General features: G+C 39.4%; 1 protein-coding gene across 6 annotated transcripts in view; it reads right to left on the bottom strand.

Moving 5' to 3' along the window:
- The window catches only part of Casp4 (caspase 4), a 36,162-nt gene extending 13,826 nt beyond the window's left edge, over positions 1–22,336 (bottom strand). For 3 of the 6 annotated variants that reach the window (XR_010053917.1, XM_063264773.1, XM_063264774.1), the window contains exons 1-4: positions 22,091–22,193; positions 2,126–2,785; positions 1,789–2,043; positions 42–139 (exon numbers count right to left, since the gene is read on the bottom strand). Coding sequence is in view for 4 of the 6 variants with exons in the window: in XM_063264773.1 (XP_063120843.1) it covers positions 42–139; positions 1,789–2,043; positions 2,126–2,785; positions 22,091–22,178 (1,101 nt within the window). In the remaining 2 variants the exon portion in view is untranslated. Of the gene's footprint in view, positions 1–41; positions 140–1,788; positions 2,044–2,125; positions 2,786–3,037; positions 3,312–22,090 lie in introns of those variants that run through there. The other 3 variants (XM_063264775.1, XR_005487740.2, NM_053736.2) reach the window with 3 other exon arrangements.
- Positions 22,337–22,412: the final 76 nt, after the last annotated feature.

Here is a 22,412-nt window from a genome sequence, read left to right as displayed (position 1 = left end):
AATTGTTTTGGTGTCTCTATGCCAACAGCAAAGGACAGTACTTCTTGCTTCTTTTCTCTGCACAGCCTTGTGAACTCCTCGGAGGAACAAAGCTTGAGAGTGTCCACTGATTCTTCTGGTTCCTCCATTTCCAAATTAGCTGTAAAATATATCAGATAATGTAAGTGTTTCAGTCCTATTTAGAGACCTGATTTGTTGGCTGGGCAGAATGGTCTAGAAGAAAACGAAGTGAAGATGACTCTTGATATGAAACGATGAGTGACAGTCATCAGCACTACTGTTACGACAGCACAACTAAGACTGCAGAGGGAGGAGGTTGATGCAAAAAGCAGAGAAGCCCAACAATGAGACCCCGAGTTCTGGTAATTCTTGGGAGAATGCCACTGTAATTTGGGGGCCAAATCTGACTTTTCCATACTCAACAACTTTAAATTTCTGATGATTTTATTCTTAAAAGACACCTTATCCTTGTCTATTTCAATTGTATCTTTGCCAAGAATAATTTATTTACCAGAGTGTTATCCACTAGAAAATCACTTTAATTAATATTCCAGTTTAACTTTTCTAATATCATATAAAATGTAAGGAAAAACAAGGAAATAATATTAGTAATATTCTTATATTCTTCAGTGCAATGTATCACACATTTTACTATTTTGACATGTGTTACTCTGCGCAAGTGTCTCCTAGCTCCTCTCTGAAGGAGAAGAAATTATAAAACAATATGAATTCAGATAAATTTTTAATTTTTGATTCCCATAAACTTGAAAGAAATCCTATCGAATTAATATAACAAATGAAGGATTCCTCTTAGGTAAGACAAATATATAATTTTTGGTCAGTAGAACCTCAAGTGCTTCTTTCTGTTTAAAAGTTCCTGACATAAATTAGTTCAGAGTAAACATACAAATATACTGGATTCCTCCTATCCTTCACTATCTTTTGTCAGATCGTCAGGATTAAATCCATATGCAAGTGACTAGCCAGAGCCTGCACCTATTCTCACATCCTTTTCTCCCTTGTGGCCTGGTCTACTGGACCAGTGCTTTCGTGCTGTCTTGGAGATTCCAATCCAGACAAAGCCCAGAGTTCTTCAAGAGAGTGCACACTTGTACTTCCTCTCTGCTGAACATTCAGTTCAATTCAATTCAATTAAGCTCAGAGTTTGGACCTCTGTGTAATTTTTGAAATTACTAAAAATATCTTGAACATTTTCCTATTATTCTGATCCTTATTGCATGCAATACTTTTAGTTTAGTTTTATCCTTGTGATTCTTTCAGTTTGTGGGAAAGCATCTAATTGAGTTAATGGGAGAAGACAGTGCTTAGCTGTACACATGTTCATTTCATGAAACAATGGAACATGTGCTCAGAAGTACTAACTGTGCAGGCAGTGCTAAGTGAATATGTAGTCCAGAAAAGAACCTTGGATGAGAGCCAGTATTTGTTGAGTTATGTTTCTAGTTCTGCAAAAACATGAGAGAAAGTATTAGGATGCTTAGACAGATGCTAAGACTGATAAGGGTCACAAAATTCACAAAGTGATAAACTTTAGGATTAGGGTTCCATTCTATAATTGTCAGGTGACTCGCTATTTCTCAAAATAGCTTGAACACAGGACTTAGCTTTTTTACCACGTTGGAAACTGGATCCCACCTATGAAAGTCAAAACACTTTCTGAAAGGTTGTCTATTTACAGAAAAATGATAATTTAGATAATTATAAAGTGTTGGACCTGACAACAGATCATGGCTATCCTGAACTCTTCACAATGCATTCTGATCTTACCTTCACCATGGTGGCTGCCTGAGTCCACATTAAGAAATGTCTGGAGAAGCATTTTGCCCACTTGGTTGTGTTTCCTTTTCAGGACATCTACAAAAACCCAGCGCTTGTCACTGCGTTCAGCATTGTTAAATTTTTGTTTCTCTTCTTCCTTTAATTTCAATACATTGCTTTGTACCAATTTTTCTAGGTACTCTGTAAGGAACTCTTTGCCCAGTTCTTCCAACACCTTAAGTGGTTTATCAGGGTGGTTGTTTTCTGTCAACAATATAAGATAAAATCAGTTAAGTAAGAAGTTACTATAAAATATACAAATTAAGATAATAAATACTCGGTTTACCGGAAGTCCCACACCCGCGGATCCCGGCCCGCAGCAGCTCTCTGCCCCCAGACCCTGTGAGAGAGAGACCCAACCGCCTGGTCAGGTGGGCACTCCTGAGGCTGCAGAGCGGAAGAGACCACCAACACTGCTCACCCCTGCCCACATCCCTGGCCCAAGAGGAAACTGTATAAGGCCTCTGGGCTCCCGTGGGGGAGGGCCCAGGAGCGGCAGGACCCCTGCCTGAGACACCGCCAGAACCTGAAGGAAACAGACCAGATAAACAGTTCTCTGCACCCAAATCCCGTGGGAGGGAGAGCTGAACCTTCAGAGAGGCAGACAAGCCTGGGAAACCAGAAGAGACTGCTCTCTGCACACACATCTCGGACGCCAGAGGAAAAAGCCAAAGACCATCTGGAACCCTGGTGCACTGAAGCTCCCGGAAAGGGCGGCACAGGTCTTCCTGGTTGCTGCCGCTGCAGGGAGCCCGTGGGCAGCACCCCACGAGCGAACTTGAGCCTCGGGACCACAGGTAAGACCAACTTTTCTGCTGCGGGAGAGCTGCCTGGAGAGCTTGGGACACACGGAAGCAGAGTTCCTGTAGGACCAGGCACGTTCTGTGTTTACCGGAAGTCCCACACCCGCGGATCCCGGCCAGCAGCAGCTCTCTGCCCCCAGACCCTGTGAGAGAGAAACCCAACCGCGTGGTCAGGTGGGCACTCCTGCGGCTGCAGAGCGGAAGAGACCACCAACACTGCTCACCCCTGCCCACATCCCTGGCCCAAGAGGAAACTGTATAAGGCCTCTGGGCTCCCGTGGGGGAGGGCCCAGGAGCGGCAGGACCCCTGTGCCTGAGACACCACCAGAACCAGAAGGAAACAGACCGGAAAAACAGTTCTCTGCACCCAAACCCCGTGGGAGGGAGAGCTGAACCTTCAGAGAGGTAGACAAGCCTGGGAAACCAGAAGAGACTGCTCTCTGCACACACATCTCGGACGCCAGAGGAAAAAGCCAAAGTCCATCTGGAACCCTGGTGCACTGAAGCTCCCGGAAGGGGCGGCACAGGTCTTCCTGGTTGCTGCCGCTGCAGAGAACCCGTGGGTAGCACCCCATGAGCGAACTTGAGCCTCGGGACCACAGGTAAGACCAACTTGTCTGTGGCAAGAAAGCTGCCTGGTGAACTCAAGACACAGGCCCACAGGAACAGCTAAAGACCTGTAGAGAGGAAAAACCACACGCTGGAAAGCAGAACACTCTGTTCCCATAACTGACTGAAAGAGAGGAAAACAGGTCTACAGCACTCCTGACACACAGGCTTATAGGACAGTCTAGCCACTGTCAGAAATAGCAGAACAAAGTAACACTAGAGATAATCTGATGGCGGGAGGCAAGCACAGGAATCCAAGCAACAGAAACCAAGACTACATGGCACCATCGGAGCCCAATTCTCCCATCAAAACAAACATGGAATATCCAAACACACCAGAAAAGCAAGATCTAGTTCCAAAATCATTTTTGATCATGATGCTGGAGGACTTCAAGAAAGACGTGAAGAACTCCCTTAGAGAACAAGTAGAAGCCTACAGAGAGGAATCGCAAAAAATGCCTGAAAGAATCGCAAAGTCCCTGAAAAAATTCCAGGAAAACATAAATAAACAAGTAGAAGCCCATAGAGAGGAGACACAAAAATCCCTGAAAGAATTCCAGGAAAACATAAATAAACAAGTAGAAGCCCATAGAGAGGAGACACAAAAATCCCTGAAAGAATTCCAGGAAAACACAATCAAACAGTTGAAGGAATTAAAAATGGAAATAGAAGCAATCAAGAAAGAACACATGGGAGACCCAACCGCCTGGTCAGGTGGGCACTCCTGAGGCTGCAGAGCGGAAGAGACCACCAACACTGCTCACCCCTGCCCACATCCCTGGCCCAAGAGGAAACTGTATAAGGCCTCTGGGCTCCCGTGGGGGAGGGCCCAGGAGCGGCAGGACCCCTTCGAAGACACCGCCGGACCCTGAAGGAAACAGACCGGATAAACAGTTCTCTGCACCCAAATCCCGTGGGAGGGAGAGCTAAACCTTCAGAGAGGCAGACAGGCCTGGGAAACCAGAAGAGACTGCTCCCTGCACACACATCTCGGACGCCAGAGGAAAAAGCCAAAGACCATTTGGAACCCTGGTGCACTGAAGCTCCCGGAAGGGGCGGCACAGGTCTTCCTGGTTGCTGCCGCTGCAGAGAGCCCCTGGACAGCACCCCACGAGCAAACCTGAGCCTCGGGACCACAGGTAAGACCAAATTTTCTGCTGCAAGAAAGCTGCCTGGTGAACTCAAGACACAGGCCCACAGGAACAGCTGAAGACCTGTAGAGAGGAAAAACTACACGCCCGAAAGAAGAACACTCTGTCCCCATAACTGACTGAAAGAGAGGAAAACAGGTCTACAGCACTCCTGACACACAGGCTTATAGGACAGTCTAGCCACTGTCAGAAATAGCAGAACAAAGTAACACTAGAGATAATCTGATGGCGAGAGGCAAGCGCAGGAACCCAAGCAACAGAAACCAAGACTACATGCCATCATCGGAGGCCAATTCTCCCACCAAAACAAACATGGAATATCCAAACACACCAGAAAAGCAAGATCTAGTTTCAAAATCATATTTGATCATGATGCTGGAGGACTTCAGGAAAGACCTGAACACACTTAGGGAAGCACAGGAAAACATTAATAAACAAGTAAAAGCCTACAGAGAGGAATCGCAAAAATCCCTGAAAGAATTCCAGGAAAACACAATCAAACAGTTGAAGGAATTAAAAATGGAAATAGAAGCAATCAAGAAAGAACACATGGAAACAACCCTGGATATAGAAAACCAAAAGAAGAGACAAGGAGCTGTAGATACAAGCTTCACCAACAGAATACAAGAGATGGAAGAGAGAATCTCAGGAGCAGAAGATTCCATAGAAATCATTGACTCAACTGTCAAAGATAATGTAAAGCGGAAAAAGCTACTGGTCCAAAACATACAGGAAATCCAGGACTCAATGAGAAGATCAAACCTAAGGATAATAGGTATAGAAGAGAGTGAAGACTCCCAGCTCAAAGGACCAGTAAATATCTTCAACAAAATCATAGAAGAAAACTTCCCTAACCTAAAAAAAGAGATACCCATAGACATACAGGAAGCCTACAGAACACCAAATAGATTGGACCAGAAAAGAAACACCTCCCGTCACATAATTGTCAAAACACCAAACGCACAAAATAAAGAAAGAATATTAAAAGCAGTAAGGGAAAAAGGTCAAGTAACATATAAAGGGAGACCTATCAGAATCACACCAGACTTCTCGCCAGAAACTATGAAGGCCAGAAGATCCTGGACTGATGTCATACAGACCCTAAGAGAACACAAATGCCAGCCCAGGTTACTGTATCCAGCAAAACTGTCAATTAACATTGATGGAGAAACCAAGATATTCCATGACAAAACCAAATTTACACAATATCTTTCCACAAATCCAGCACTACAAAGGATAATAAATGGTAAAGCCCAACATAAGGAGGCAAGCTATACCCTAGAAGAAGCAAGAAACTAATCGTCTTGGCAACAAAACAAAGAGAATGAAAGCACACAAACATAACCTCACATCCAAATATGAATATAACGGGAAGCAATAATGACTATTCCTTAATATCTCTCAATATCAATGGCCTCAACTCCCCAATAAAAAGACATAGATTAACAAACTGGATACGCAACGAGGACCCTGCATTCTGCTGCCTAAAGGAAACACACCTCAGAGACAAAGACAGACACTACCTCAGAGTGAAAGGCTGGAAAACAACTTTCCAAGCAAATGGTCAGAAGAAGCAAGCTGGAGTAGCCATTCTAATATCAAATAAAATCAATTTCCAACTAAAAGTCATCAAAAAAGATAAGGAAGGACACTTCATATTCATCAAAGGAAAAATCCACCCAGATGAACTCTCAATCCTAAATATCTATGCCCCAAATACAAGGGCACCTATATACGTAAAAGAAACCTTACTAAAGCTCAAAGCACACATTGCACCTCACACAATAATAGTGGGAGATTTCAACACCCCACTCTCATCAATGGACAGATCATGGAAACAGAAATTAAACAGTGATGTCGACAGAATAAGAGAAGTCATGAGCCAAATGGACTTAACGGATATTTATAGAACATTCTATCCTAAAGCAAAAGGATATACCTTCTTCTCAGCTCCTCATGGTAATTTCTCCAAAATTGACCATATAATTGGTCAAAAAACGGGCCTCAACAGGTACAGAAAGATAGAAATAATCCCATGCGTGCTATCGTACCACTACGGCCTAAAACTGTTCTTCAATAATAATAAGGGAAGAATTCCCACATATACGTGGAAATTGAACAATGCTCTACTCAATGATAACATGGTCAAGGAAGAAATAAAGAAAGAAATTAAAAACTTTTTAGAATTTAATGAAAATGAAGATACAACATACCCAAACTTATGGGACACAATGAAAGCTGTGCTAAGAGGAAAACTCATAGCGCTGAGTGCCTGCAGAAAGAAACAGGAAAGAGCATATGTCAGCAGCTTGACAGCACACCTAAAAGCTCTAGAACAAAAAGAAGCAAATACACCCAGGAGGAGTAGAAGGCAGGAAATAATCAAACTCAGAGCTGAAATCAACCAAGTAGAAACAAAAAGGACCATAGAAAGAATCAACAGAACCAAAAGTTGGTTGTTTGAGAAAATCAACAAGATAGATAAACCCTTAGCCAGACTAACGAGAGGACACAGAGAGTGCGTCCAAATTAACAAAATCAGAAATGAAAAGGGAGACATAACAACAGATTCAGAGGAAATTCAAAAAATCATCAGATCTTACTATAAAAACCTATATTCAACAAAACTTGAAAATCTTCAGGAAATGGACAATTTCCTAGACAGATACCAGGTATCGAAGTTAAATCAGGAACAGATAAACCAGTTAAACATCCCCATAACTCCTAAGGAAATAGAAGCAGTCATTAAAGGTCTCCCAACCAAAAAGAGCCCAGGTCCAGACGGGTTTAGTGCAGAATTCTATCAAACCTTCATAGAAGACCTCATACCAATATTATCCAAACTATTCCACAAAATTGAAACAGATGGAGCACTACCGAATTCCTTCTATGAAGCCACAATTACTCTTATACCTAAACCACACAAAGACACAACAAAGAAAGAGAACTTCAGACCAATTTCCCTTATGAATATCGATGCAAAAATACTAAATAAAATTCTGGCAAACCGAATTCAAGAGCACATCAAAACAATCATCCACCATGATCAAGTAGGCTTCATCCCAGGCATGCAGGGATGGTTTAATATACGGAAAACCATCAATGTGATCCATTATATAAACAAACTTAAAGAACAGAACCACATGATCATTTCATTAGATGCTGAAAAAGCATTTGACAAAATTCAACACCCCTTCATGATAAAAGTCCTGGAAAGAATAGGAAATCAAGGCCCATGCCTAAACATAGTAAAAGCCATATACAGCAAACCAGTTGCTAACATTAAACTAAATGGAGAGAAACTTGAAGCAATCCCACTAAAATCAGGGACTAGACAAGGCTGCCCACTCTCTCCCTACTTATTCAATATAGTTCTTGAAGTTCTAGCCAGAGCAATCAGACAACAAAAGGAGATCAAGGGGATACAGATCGGAAAAGAAGAGGTCAAAATATCACTATTTGCAGATGACATGATAGTATATTTAAGGGATCCCAAAAGTTCCACCAGAGAACTACTAAAGCTGATAAACAACTTCAGCAAAGTGGCTGGGTATAAAATTAACTCAAATAAATCAGTTGCCTTCCTCTATACAAAAGAGAAACAAGCCGAGAAAGAAATTAGGGAAACGACACCCTTCATAATAGACCCAAATAATATAAAGTACCTCGGTGTGATTTAAACAAGCAAGTAAAAGATCTGTACAGTAAGAACTTCAAGACACTGAGGAAAGAAATTGAAGAAGACCTCAGAAAATGGAAAGATCTCCCATGCTCATGGATTGGCAGGATTAATATAGTAAAAATGGCCATTTTACCAAAAGCAATCTACAGATTCAATGCAATCCCCATCAAAATACCAATCCAATTCTTCAAAGAGTTAGAACAATTTGCAAATTCATCTGGAATAACAAAAAACCCAGGATAGCTAAAGCTATCCTCAACAATAAAAGGACTTCAGGGGGAATCACTATCCCTGAACTCAAGCAGTATTACAGAGCAATAGTGATAAAAACTGCATGGTATTGGTACAGAGATAGACAGATAGACCAATGGAATAGAATTGAAGACCCAGAAATGAACCCACACACCTATGGTCACTTGATTTTTGACAAAGGAGCCAAAACCATCCAATGGAAAAAAGATAGCATTTTCAGCAAATGGTGCTGGTTCAACTGGAGGGCAACATGTAGAAGAATGCAGATCGATCCATGCTTATCACCCTGTACAAAGCTTAAGTCCAAGTGGATCAAGGACCTCCACATCAAACCAGACACACTCAAACTAATAGAAGAAAAACTAGGGAAGCATCTGGAACACATGGGCACTGGAAAAAATTTCCTGAACAAAACACCAATGGCTTATGCTCTAAGATCAAGAATCGACAAATGGGATCTCATAAAACTGCAAAGCTTCTGTAAGGCAAAGGACACTGTGGTTAGGACAAAACAGCCACCAACAGATTGGGAAAAGATCTTTACCAATCCTACAACAGATAGAGAGGCCTTATATCCAAAATATACAAAGAACTCAAGAAGTTAGACCGCAGGGAAACAAATAACCCTATTAAAAATGGGGTTCAGAGCTAAACAAAGAATTCACAGCTGAGGAATGCCGAATGGCTGAGAAACACCTAAAGAAATGTTCAACATCTTTAGTCATAAGGGAAATGCAAATCAAAACAACCCTGAGATTTCACCTCACACCAGTGAGAATGGCTAAGATCAAAAACTCAGGTGACAGCAGATGCTGGCGAGGATGTGGAGAAAGAGGAACACTCCTCCATTGTTGGTGGGATTGCAGACTGGTAAAACCATTCTGGAAATCAGTCTGGATGTTCCTCAGAAAATTGGACATTGAACTGCCTGAGGATCCAGCTATACCTCTCTTGGGCATATACCCAAAAGATGCCTCAACATATAAAAGAGACACGTGCTCCACTATGTTCATCGCAGCCTTATTTATAATAGCCAGAAACTGGAAAGAACCCAGATGCCCTTCAACAGAGGAATGGATACAGAAAATGTGGTACATCTACACAATGGAATATTACTCAGCTATCAAAAACAACGAGTTTATGAAATTCGTAGGGAAATGGTTGGAACTGGAAAATATCATCCTGAGTGAGCTAACCCAATCACAGAAAGACATACATGGTATGCACTCATTGATAAGTGGCTATTAGCCTAAATGCTTGAATTACCCTAGATCCCTAGAACAAACGAAACTCAAGATGGATGATCAAAATGTGAATGCTTCACTCCTTCTTTAAATGAGGAAAAAGAATACCCTTGGCAGGGAAGGGAGAGGCAATGATTAAAACAGAGACTGAAGGAACACCCATTCAGAGCCTGCCCCACAGGTGGCCCATACATATACAGCCACCCAATTGGACAAGATGGATGAAGCAAAGAAGTGCAGACCGACAGGAGCCGGATGTAGATCGCTCCTGAGAGACACAGCCAGAATACAGCAAATACAGAGGCGAATGCCAGCAGCAAACCACTGAACTGAGAATAGGTCCCCCGTCGAAGGAATCAGAGAAAGAACTGGAAGAGCTTGAAGGGGCCCGTGACCCCAAAAGTACAACAATGTCAAGCAACCAGAGCTTCCAGGGACTAAGCCACTACCTAAATACTATACATGGACTGACCCTGGACTCTGACCCCATAGGTAGCAATGAATATCCTAGTAAGAGCACCAGTGGAAGGGGAAGCCCTGGGTCCTGCTAAGACTGAACCCCCAGTGAACTAGACTATGGGGGGAGGGCGGCAATGGTGGGGGGTTGGGAGGTGGACACCCATAAGGAACGGGAGGGGGGAGGGGGATGTTTGCCCGGAAACCGGGAAAGGGAATAACACTTGAAATGTATATAAGAAATACTCAATTAATAAAAAAAACAATAAAAAAAAGATAATAAATACTCAACCATGACATAGGCTTTATAATAATAAAAATTGCTGATTTGCCATTGCGCCAACTCTTTAGATGAATGCTTTCCCAAGATGTCACAAGAACAATTTTTGTGAAAAAGATGTTAGTAAGACTTACACCCTATACACAGAGAACTTAGCTATTAATTGATCAAATCATAAAAATGCTATAAATTAAACAGAATATGGTAGCTCTGATATTAGAGACAATCTTTTTAACAGCATATGGTATTCCATGTCATTTGGTGAAGAGATGCTTGAAAACATACTAATATGTTGTTTCAAGACATTGAAAAGAGAAAACCTGTGTTTGGTATGAGTGTCAATTCTATATAGAAGAGATGAAGAGATGTTGGTCTTGGATGATAGTCTATAAACGTCATCTCATGAAGTTTGATAATGTAAATAGAACTCAGGCTAGTGTTGAAGCATCTACTTTGCCTAAACTCTGGTCCTCTGTTGTAGCAATTTGAATATTCAAAAAAGAACAGTGCTGAATGGGTGATCAATAGAAGAAAATAAAGAGATTAATAAGATGGAAAATTATATATATATGCATAAATATGTCATTCACCGTAGATAACATCATATTCAATGTCAACAAATAACATAATTTTTACTATGATAAGAAACAAAGTTATCCTCTACATTTTTGTTTTATAAAATATTGAAAATTCTAGAAATCAGAAAACAAAATAGAGAGCAACTGATTCTAGGAAAACAGAAAGTAGTCTTATAACCAGGATCTTCAAACTTTTTACCAAAGCTTTAGAAACTAATAGGTGTAATATAGGTATCTGAATTCTCACCCTTCAAAAACTGAGAAAAAAGGATGACTACAAATGTGAGGCCTGCCTTGGATATATAGTGAGTGCCTGTTTCCACAAGTTTACCAACTTAAAAAAATAATAATAAAAACAAACTACTTATTGTACTAGTAGATCATATGACTTAAAAATTAGTTTTCTCCAATGGAGTCTCATTGGATATACAAACCACTCTTAAGGGTAGTCACATGCCCAGCTGTCAATGTCCAATACAAAATAAATTCAAGGTGATATATTTAGGTATTTTGTTTCATATTGCCCTTTTACATTACTAGTATTTTGATACATATTATGATATTTAATTTTATGTTTATATTAGTTTTACTTATGTGTGTACTTCTTTAAGTTTTTTTCTATTTTTGTTGTTTTTTTTTTATTCTACTTTGATATTTTACTGGCCTGTTTTTTGGAGGGTTGGTTTGGGTTTTTTTTTCTTTTTTGTTTTGTTTTCATTTTCTGTTTTTGTTTTTTTTTTTGTTTTTGTTTTTGCTCTTTTGTTCTAAGGAGAGAGAGAGAGAGAGAGAGAGAGAGAGAGAGAGAGGGAAGTGTGATCAGATAGACGTTGAAGCAATGGAAACATTGATCAGAATATATTATATGAAATTTTTTTCAATAGATATATGAAAATATTCAATGTAAAAATGCTACCCATTCTATGGCAAGATGTATCTGAAAAGTAATTTAAAAAATAAATTCCACTAAACATAGCTACAAAAATCATCACAAGAATTAATTTGGCCAAGGAAGTGAAAGATATATACTGTGAAAACTAATACATATTAGAAAAAGAAATGAAATGTTATGTATAAATAGAGGGATACCCTGTGTTTGTGGAATTAAAGGGTCAAAATTGTTTAAAATAGCCACAACATCTAAGCAGACTATAATTTCAACATGATATCTATCAAAAATCAAATGGCATTTTAATAAAAGTAGAAATCTTTTAAAAATTCATAGCACATCAACTTGTAAAACTCAAAGTACATATTTGTATATAACAGGAATTGATGAAAAAAGAGACTGAATTTGAAAGAGAACAAGAAAAGTTAGATCACAAGGATGTGTGAGAAAGCAAGGAGAGATATACTCGAGGCTTTGGAGGGAGGGAAGAAAATGGGAAAATGATGGACTTTTATTATAATTTTAATATCAAAATAAATAAAAATAGTCTAAGAAATCATGACTAAAATATTAAATGGCAAGAGAAGAAACACTATGTAACTACAAAGCTAAAATAATCAAAGTGAAATGAGGCCCACAGAGAAGCAAACATAAAAGCCCATATAATAGGGTGTAATTATAGCCAAAGATTTTCCTCAGATACTTTTCAACCAAAGCACTGTGAACCTGCGTGCAATGAGTAAAGATCTCCTCCTCAGTAAATACTATGTATGCACTTGTAGAGGAATAAAGTTACTTCTAAATGGCAGACCAAACAAAAAGAAAAGTACCTCAATAATTACACTTTTAGACCACTAATTATATAACACCAGAAAACACAGGAGGATTTTCCAGTTATATTACTCTGTGCAATGATTTTCACCCTAATAATCTTAAGTGTAGTTAAGACAAATTAATGTAAATCAATGTAAACAACAAATAAATAAGCAAAAACAATAAAGCAACTGAGCTGAAACCAAAGGAAACAATGGATTAACACACAGCCTGTGGAACTGAAGAACAGATTTGCAATTTGAGAAGCTAATACCTTGATTATATAAGAGAGCCAACAACAACTTAACAGCTTTAATAGCAAGAAAATAGAGTAACAAAATAGTGACAGGAACTAAACAGATAAATTTGCAGAAAAGTACAGGTAGCATGTTGTATGTATAAATACAAACAGCAATTCTAATTATCAGGAAATGAATATTAAAGCCACAGTAAGATAACATCTGATGAGTAACAGACTGATCATAATTAACATGACACAAATTTTTATAGTCTCCATGAAAACCAATATGGTATATACTCACTGAAATGTGAATATCAGGAAAAAAGCTCAGAATACCAATGATACAATTCACAGACCATATGAAGTTCAAGAAGAAGAAAGACCAAAGTGTGGATGCTTTGGTCTTACTTAGAAGGAGAAAGAAAATAACTATGGGAGGTAGAGAGTGAGAGGAACTTGGAAGGAATAGAGGAGGGGGAAGGGAAAAGAGGGTATGGGAGGAGACAGGGATGGGGGAAGATGTATAGAAAGTCAGGAAATTAAATAGAGGTATGCAGCAATGGGAGGTGGGGAACTTGGAGTAGCCACCAGAAAGTCTCAGATGCCAAGAAAGCAAGAGGCTCCCAAGAGCCAAAAAGGGATGTCGTTAGCTGAAATACCCAACAAAGGGACGAGAGAAGCTGTAGAAGCAATATTCAAAGGTTAGGCAAGGCCTCCAGTTGAGGAATGGAGCAACCTACCCATCTCAAAATATTAATCCGAAATTGCTCTTGTTTAAACAAAATAGAGGAAGAAAGAGTAGAGCAGAGACTGATGGAAAGGCCATCCAGAGACTGTCCCACCTGAGGACCTTCACATGTGAAGCCACCAAAACCAGACACTATTGCTGATATCATGAATTGCTCTCTCAGGAGACTGATACAGCTGTCTCCTGAGAGACTCCACCAGAGCCTTAACAATACAGATGTTGATGCTTGCATCCAACCATTCACTGAGCACAGGACCCCAATTGAGGAGTTAGCTGAAAGACTGAAGGAGCTGAAGGAGTTTGCAACTCTATAGAAAGAACAACAATTCAACCAATCAGATTCCCCAGAGCTCCCATGACTAAACCACCAACCAAAGAATATGCATGGAGGGAACCCATGGCTCCAGCTGCATATGTAACAGAGGATGGCATTGTCTGGCATCAGTGGGAGAAGGTTTACAGAGGGGAAACCTGGAAGGGGGTTAACATTTGAAATGTAAATAACTTCAAGGTAGAAATCAAAGATCTCAAAAAATGGAGAGATCTCCCACGCTCATGGATTGGTAGAATTAACATAGTAAAAATGGCCATCCTATCAAAGGCTATTTACAGATTCAGTGCGATTCCCACCAAAATCCCAACACAAAGACATGGGAAAAGCAATCCTCCAATTCATCTGGAAAGGCAAAAAAACCCAGAATAGAGAAGCAATTCTTAACAATAAAAGAACACCTGGGGGAATCATCTTTCCTCACCTCAAGTTCCACTACAGCACAATAGTGATAAAAACTATATGGTACTGGTACAGAGACAGGTTGATCAATAGACTAGAATTGAAGACCCAGAAATAAAACCACACAATTATGCACTCTTGATCTTTGACAAGAAGCTAAAAATTTACAATGGAAAAAGGAAACATCTTCAATAAATGGTGCTGGTCTAACTGGTTGTCTCTATGTAGAAAAAAGAAAATAGACCCATATTTTTTACCATGCACAAAGCTCAAGTCCAAGTGGATCAAGGATATCAACATAAAACCAGATACACTGAATCTAATAGAAGAGAAAGTGAGATAGAGCCTTGAAATCATTGGCACAAGAGGAAATTTCCTAAACAGAACTACAATGGCTCATGCTCTAAGATCAAGTATTGATAAATCGGACCTCATGAAACTGGAAAACCTCTGTAAGGCGAAAGACATAGTCAATAAGACATATTGGCAGTCAATAGACTGGGAAAACAAAACTTTACTAACCTCACATCCAATAGAGGGCTAATATCCAAAAAAAATATTTAAAGAACTCAAGAAGCTAACCACCAAAAAAACTCAAACAACCCTATCAAAAAATAGGGCATAGAACTAAACAGAGAATCACAACAGAGGAATCTTGAATGGCTGAGAAGCACCTAAAGAAATGTTTAAAGTCCTTTGTTATCAGAGAAATGCAAATAAAAATGACCTTGAGATTCCACCTTAAACAACCGGAATGGCTAAGATCAAAACCTCAGGTGACAGCACATGTTGGTTAGAATGTGGAGAAAGTGAACACTCCTCCATTGCTGGTGGAATTGCAAACTGATACAACCACTCTGGAAATCAATTTGGAGGTTCCTTTGAAAATTAGAAATAGATTTACCTAAAGACTGAACACTACCACCCTTGAGAATATACCCAAAAAATGCCCCACAGGAGCATGCATTCCACTATGTTCATAGTGGCTCTATTTGTAATAGCCAGAAGCTGGAAACAACCCAGATGTTACACCAAAGAAGAATGGATAGAGAAAACTACTCAGTCATTTAGAAACAGGACATCCTGAGATTTACAGGCAAATTGATAGAACTAGAAAATATCATCCTGAGTGAGGTAACTCAGAAACTAAAGGACATTTATGGTATGTACTCCCTAAGATGTGGATATTAGCCAAAACCAACCAAACAAACAATAAATAATAACCAAGATACAATTCACAGAACTCAAAAAGTTCAACAAGCTAAAGAGCCCAAGTGATGATGCCTCAGTCCCACTAGGAGTGAGTAGAAAGCAACCACAAATGTGGAGAAAGGGAGGGCACAGGGAGGGAAAGGGGAAGAGGGTTGTGAGAGGGGAGCGTGATCTGGTATTGGGTGGGAGAAAAGGTCTGAAAATCTGAGGGTCATCAGAAAGGATGGCAACAGGCAACTTCAGGAGATAGGAGGTTGGGAGGATCCTCCAGAATGCACCAGAGACCCTTAGAGATGAGATGGAGGTATGGGGTTGCTATTCCAGAGTCAAAATTCTGACCCATAATTGTTCCTATCTGAAAGAACTTCATGGATGAAAATGGAGAAGAGCTTGAGAAGAAGAAGGTCCAAAGACAGGCCCCGAAAGGGTTCCAGCTCAAGGGTTGGTCTGAAGGCCTATCACAATTACTCAGGCTGTAGAGCATTGACAAAAAGGGATCTATCATGACTGTCTTCTGAAAGACCCACAAAGAAGCTTCAAGTTCCAGATGCAGATATTTTCAGCCAACCAATGAGCAGAATCTCCTGACCTCGGTGGTTGAATTAGGGAAAAGCTGGAGGAAGCTGAGGAGGAAGGTAACCTTATAAGAGAATCAGCAGTCTCAATTAAATTAGACCCCTGAGATCTCTCAGACACTGGATCACCAACCAGACAGCATACACTAGCTGATATGAGGCCCCCAAAACATTTACAGCAGAGGACTCTCAGGTCTGGGTTCAGTCAGAGAAGATGCATCTAACACTCAAGAGACTGGAGGCCCCAGAAAGTTTAGAGGTCTGGAGGGGTTGATCCTACTTCTAGTGGAGACAGGGGGTCAGAGAGGAGGTATGGGATCTGGAACAGTAAGAGAGTGGATCGGGAGGGGAATAAAATCTTGAGTGAAATTAATTAATTAATGCAAATAAACAAAATAATTAACAAATCATTAAAATGAAGAAAATAGATATGGCAGTTTCTCAGAAAATTTGGAATTGATTTACCTGAAAACCTAGCTGTGTGAATCTTGAACATATACCTATAGGATTTTTCAGCATACCACAGAGACACTTGCTCAACTAGGCTCATAGCAACTTTACTCATAACAGCCAGAAATTAGAAACAACCCTGATGTCTCTCAACTAAAGAATGGATAAAGAAATTATCGTGTATTTACACAATAAAGTATTTCTCAGCAGTTAAAAATGGCATCATAAAATTTGCACAACAGTGGATGGAACTAAAAAGTATCATCCTGAGTGAGGCTACTCGAACACAAAAAGATGACAAGAGTGTATACAGAATTATGAGTGGATATCACACATTTAATAAATGTTAATTAGGCTACATCCACAAACCCAGAGTGGATAAGTAATAAGGAGGTCCATAAAGGGGATACATTTATCTTTTGTGGAGGAGGGAATAGACTTTGCAAGTGGACTAGGGAGGTTGGGGATAGGACTAAGAAGAACGAGGTAGAGGGAGATAGCAGTGGAGGCTGGGGGTACAGGAAGGGATGACTGGAGTTACAGGGCATTTGGGTAGGGGTGATGTGGAAACCTAGTGTAGTGTAAACTCCCTGGAATGTATGAGTCAGGACTACCCTTGTGGTGACTCCTAGTGATGGAGTATATTGAACCTGAACACTCCACCTTCTGTATCCAGGCAAGAATGGAACACCAAAACAGCCATAAAACTTTCATGCTATCAGTTGTTCAGCCTGCAAGATTTACTGGGGCAATGATGTCACAGAACCTGAGAAAGTGACCTACAAATGACTGTTTAATTTGAGCACTATGCCAGTAGAGGCATGCCTCACACTGCCTGGATGGTAAGGAACTGGAAGCTGGATAGACAGAGACATAGAGTAAAACCAAACGTGACTATACAATGAAGGAAAAATCAATGAAATGATTCCTAATGATGTTTTCAGCTATCCTAATAGGTCTGGTACCTAGTCCAGTCATCCTTAGAGAAGCTAACTCAGGCAGTTGATGGGAAAAGAAGCAGAGACCTATAGCCAAACAAAGGGTGGAGAGACAGTCTAGGTTTAAGGTCTCCTTTGGTTCCCTCCCTTCAGAGAGTGGAAAGCCCCTTGAAATGGGGGAGGACTGTGAGAGCCAGAGAGGAGGGAGGACAATGGAAGAACCCACAGAATCAACTAAGCAGGGCTCATGGGTGTTCACAGAGGCTGAAGCAGCTATCAGAGTCTGCATGTGTCTGTTCTTGGTCCTTTGCATATATTACACGTATTGGCTTGGTGTTTTGGGGGTATTCCTGATGGTATTAGTAGGGGTGTCTCTGAATCTTTTGCCTGCTTTTTGGACCCATTTTTACCTATTGGGCTGCCTTGTCCAGCCTTGATGAGAGCGAAGATTTGTGCTAATCTCATTCAATTTTGCTAGGCTGTGTTCCGTTGATGTCCTTGGGAGGCCTGCTCTTCCCGAGGGGAGACATGGGAACACAGTTGATTTAGGGGGAACTGGACATGGTATGGAGAACTGGGAGGAGTGGAGGGAGCAAAAGCTATGATCAAGATGTATTATTATACAAGAGAGGAATAAATAAAAATGAAAAAGAAAAACACAAGGTTAGTGATGTAGAGTATGCTAAGAAAGTGATCCTTTGCACATTATTGATGGCAGTATAAACAAGTATACTCATTAGAATAATAAAAATGATTCATGGACATTCTTCAGAAATAATATATAACTGCCACGGATCAATCAAATCCACACCTGTTTTTCTCCTTTTTATGAAATAAGGATAGTGGACGAATACTACAAACTGCTTATTGCAATATTGTTTAATCAGCTATGATATAGAGACAGTATGTCTGTGGATACATGAATGAATAAGGGAAAGAATATAGATAGGTAAAGAAACAGATCATAGAGAATAGATGGGGATGATGTAGCTGTAGATAGATAAAGCTCTAGGAATAGAGATAGTGTTCTAGCATTTATAAAACAGTATTTTAAATGAAGTTCTGACTTTTGTGAATATGTTGATGAAACTGTAAGACATTGTGCTAGGTGAAATAAACCAAGCCATGCACACAAATCTAAAATACAATATGATTTTACTTAGTCGTGGCATATAAAAGGAGTACAGCCAGGAAAAGAATAGAAATGTGGGGTGGGTAGCAATTTAGAGAGATACTCTATCCATAATTACTTGGTGGACTTGGAAAAATTGCATGTTTCTCATATATTCTTCACAATGAAATTGAATATTCTAAGTTCTCAAATTAAATTTAGGCCTATCACTCAGCTTCATTTCTGCTATCATCTGTCTTGCTCACTGATTTTTAAACATACAATCTTCTTTTAGTATATAAATTACGTACAAATATATGCAAGGTTTAAACTCCCATGTGCTCCTTTCTTCTAGTGTTGTCTTCAATTTATACTTCACATTTCAGCTTAGTTAGCACTAAATTTGGTAAATTCCCTCCATGTTTCCAAATTTCAAAGTATTTGTTATTTAGTACCTGGTTTTCCCATATCTGGCATTTCTTGTTTCATAATAATGATTCCAGCCTAAATATCAGCATTTCACCATTAGATTCCATGCTTTGGATGCCCTGTACCATCAACCAGTCTCCATTACTTACGATTTAAATGTAGTCTTCAATAATTCTCTCTGAGTTACTGATAGCTAACGTATGAAGACACACTATGAACTCTATTCTTTAAGAATATTTAAGAACACGGTAGACTTGGCATATTAAAACAAGAAGTCTAGCACATTGGAAGATGTCAAGTTGAGGGGAGGTGCGTTGGTCTTTCCCTTGAGTCAGCAATTTTTATTGAACATCTCTGTTTAAATGATAGTTTTCTAGCTTTGGCAATGCCATTTTGAAATTCAGTCCTTGTACAGCAAAGTTTATAGGGCAAAGGTAAAAATAGCTATTCAAACAAATGAAATATAAGACACTACAATCATTTAAATGGCTGATGTGTTCAAGAAAATCACTTTTAAAAGCTTTCATCCATCAGAACACAGTGTCTCCCAGGAGGAAGTGAGACCTGGCAAGGCTGAAAGTATCTCCAGAGTGTCTTACGTAAACAGGAAGCTGGAGGGGCTGGGTAGTAGAAACAGATACTCTGGTCAAGTGTGGGCAACAGCAGCATAAAAGGCAATGATCAGATGCATGTATTTATTTTAAAGATTTTTGCAGAAAAAATAAGGTAATATTGGTGTTCTGCGTGTGAGAACAAGGTTACTCTGCTCAAAGGACATTGGACCTAAGCTCACAAATGCAACTTTTCATCAGCCATAAAACAACAATGGTAATACAACCATGCTCACATAACTGTGAACATGAAGGCACAGACAATTAAATAGAAGTCACATAAAAATATTACAACTATAATAATCATAGACTATTTTGTTGCTACTATAATTATTTACTTAGGTAGGTTTGCAGTAATAATGAAATTAAAGGGGAAAGTTAGAAGGTGAAATTCATCCAGTCAGTAGTTTTAGTCCCAAGCAGTATAATAAAATGTTATGGATGTTTATATGTATAAGGGTACTAGGCTTAGTTTTGTCTAATATCATTGTTTCTCTTTCCTACTATTTGATTATCTGTTATTTCAGTCTCTTAATCAATCAGAAAATGGCGTGCCTGCTTATGAGGCAGCCAGCAACAGGTTTGAATTTAATTTAGGGACTATACCATTTGTCATATAGCAGTTTTACCTTTAAAATCAGTCCATCTGGAAGAAATTGAGAGGTATAAATGGATTAAACAAAATGTCACATATGTGAGGGAAGGGAAACTTGGAAGATCCTCAAAGGCTTCCAGTAAAAATAAACATCTGCTCCCCAGAAGGAAGGAGACTTTACCTCAGAATGAAAGAGAAGAGATTCTCAGACTGCAGTGTCCTGCAAGCAAGTGCAAAGCTCCAGAATTGCTGTTTTCAAGAGCCATCACCCATGATGACATGAACGTTTTGATGATGCAGTTGTGTTTGAGTCATACCTATTTCTTGTAAGTAACATCAATAAAAACTCAAGTTCATGCCAGTTGAGCTTGGTGTAATCGTTACTTTAGTCTGTTGTGGTTTTCCTTTCTCTGGTGAGCAGGTGTTCTGTATTATGTGCTCTAAGAAAATTCTGTCAACAGCCTAACTCCTTTCCTCAACAGATAACTTACTGACATCATGAAAAATAAGCCATCCTAGAGTTTAAGTTAAACATTGGAAGATGAAACATAGAGCACATGGAAAGAACTACAACCAGGAAAAATCAAAGGAGTAGAAAAACACAGTAGAAGGAAACTGTAGGGTAAAGACTTTGTTTTTCTCTGTAAGGCTGCAATCAAGTTTTCATTGGTCTACAGAAACATAGAAAAGTGCATCTTTTCAGGTAGGAAAATCTGTCTGAAATGTTGATATCTCTATGTATATCATTCATCTACATATCTATCTATATCTATATTATATGTCTATATCTGTATATATCTATCTACCTACATCTATCTTTCTCTATCTCTATCTCTATTTATATTATATGTCTATGTCATAATCTATATCTATATATATCTATATATATCTCTATATATAATCTGTGTGTTTAAATGAAAAGGATAGTCACCTATAATCTTGAGTAAGAAACTATAGTAATAGATATCTAAAATATCAAAACTGAGAACAAATTTACTGCAAATCACAAACATAGGAATGTATAAATTTGTTCTAAACAAACTGCAGAATTGCATTTAGTTTGCAGTAAATCTCTTTAATATTTAACTAATCAGGGTGAGGGCAGAGTAGTTACCTGAAACCTTAATGACTCCTTTAATTATAACACTTAAAAAAAAGAAACTGCTCATCTTTAAAAAACAAAACAGAAACTGCCCATCTTCACATACACATTTTGTGAATAAAGCCAAAGAAGTGATAAGATGCATTTGAACACTTGCTACCAAAACACCAAGTGATTTTCAGTCCTGTGCCTTTTCAGCTTCTGAGTGATTTAAAAGCAATGCCAATGATGGAACAGAAGGCTAAGACGTGAAAAGGAAGAAGTGAGTCAAAACATTGTGATAGGAATCTAAGAACAAGTTACAACACAGTTGGTTTTAGCAGAAGCAGAGAGGTAGCAAGAAAAATGAAACCATTTAAAATGGAACAAGAGGGTAACTTCAGGCTTGGGAAATGGGTGGTGACTTAAAATATGTGCCAATCAGCATCTTGGGAAAAAAAGAAGTTTTAGAGTTCATTACAGACTTCTAGCATTGTCTCATATGTGTTATTCTGGCTTGACCCTCCCTTCTGATTTCCAAACAGGAAAATAAAGGATCATTTTTTTTTGTGGCTCAAAGCTGCATACATCTCAGCATCTCCACAATTCCTTATACACCATAGTTTCTGGCTGAGAGTAATCAGGCTTCTATGCTACTGATCTGCTTTGTCCCCACACTTTTTTTTTAATTCCCTGCTGTCCCAAAGCTAAGGATAAACTAAATTCTAGTACTCAAATCTTAGTCCCTATTCAGCAAGAGCCCCCAGACTCACCAGCCATGAGGAAAAGCCTCAGTTCTTTCGCACCCTGCAGAGAGCTTCGGAGAATAAACTGAAAGTTACTTGGGCATTTCATCAGCATATGGAGGCGGGGATTTCCAGGAGCTGCTGAAAGAGCCACTCAGAAAGGATCAAATGCTGTGGGGAAATGCCTGTAACTCATAAAAGTGGCTTCCTTTTTCCTGATCTCTTGGGAACAAGCAAACACAACTACATAGGCTGCAAAAATAGAAAAAAGAAAAAAAAAATGCCGTGGAGGCCTCATCCTTTGAACGCGTTTTCCTTTTTCTCTATTCTTCAAGGCCCCAGTAAGACA

The sequence above is a fragment of the Rattus norvegicus genome, chromosome 8 (assembly GCF_036323735.1).
Source record: "Rattus norvegicus strain BN/NHsdMcwi chromosome 8, GRCr8, whole genome shotgun sequence".
In the NCBI taxonomy this organism is placed as follows: domain Eukaryota; kingdom Metazoa; phylum Chordata; class Mammalia; order Rodentia; family Muridae; genus Rattus; species Rattus norvegicus.
This window is presented reverse-complemented; position numbering and strand designations above follow the sequence as displayed.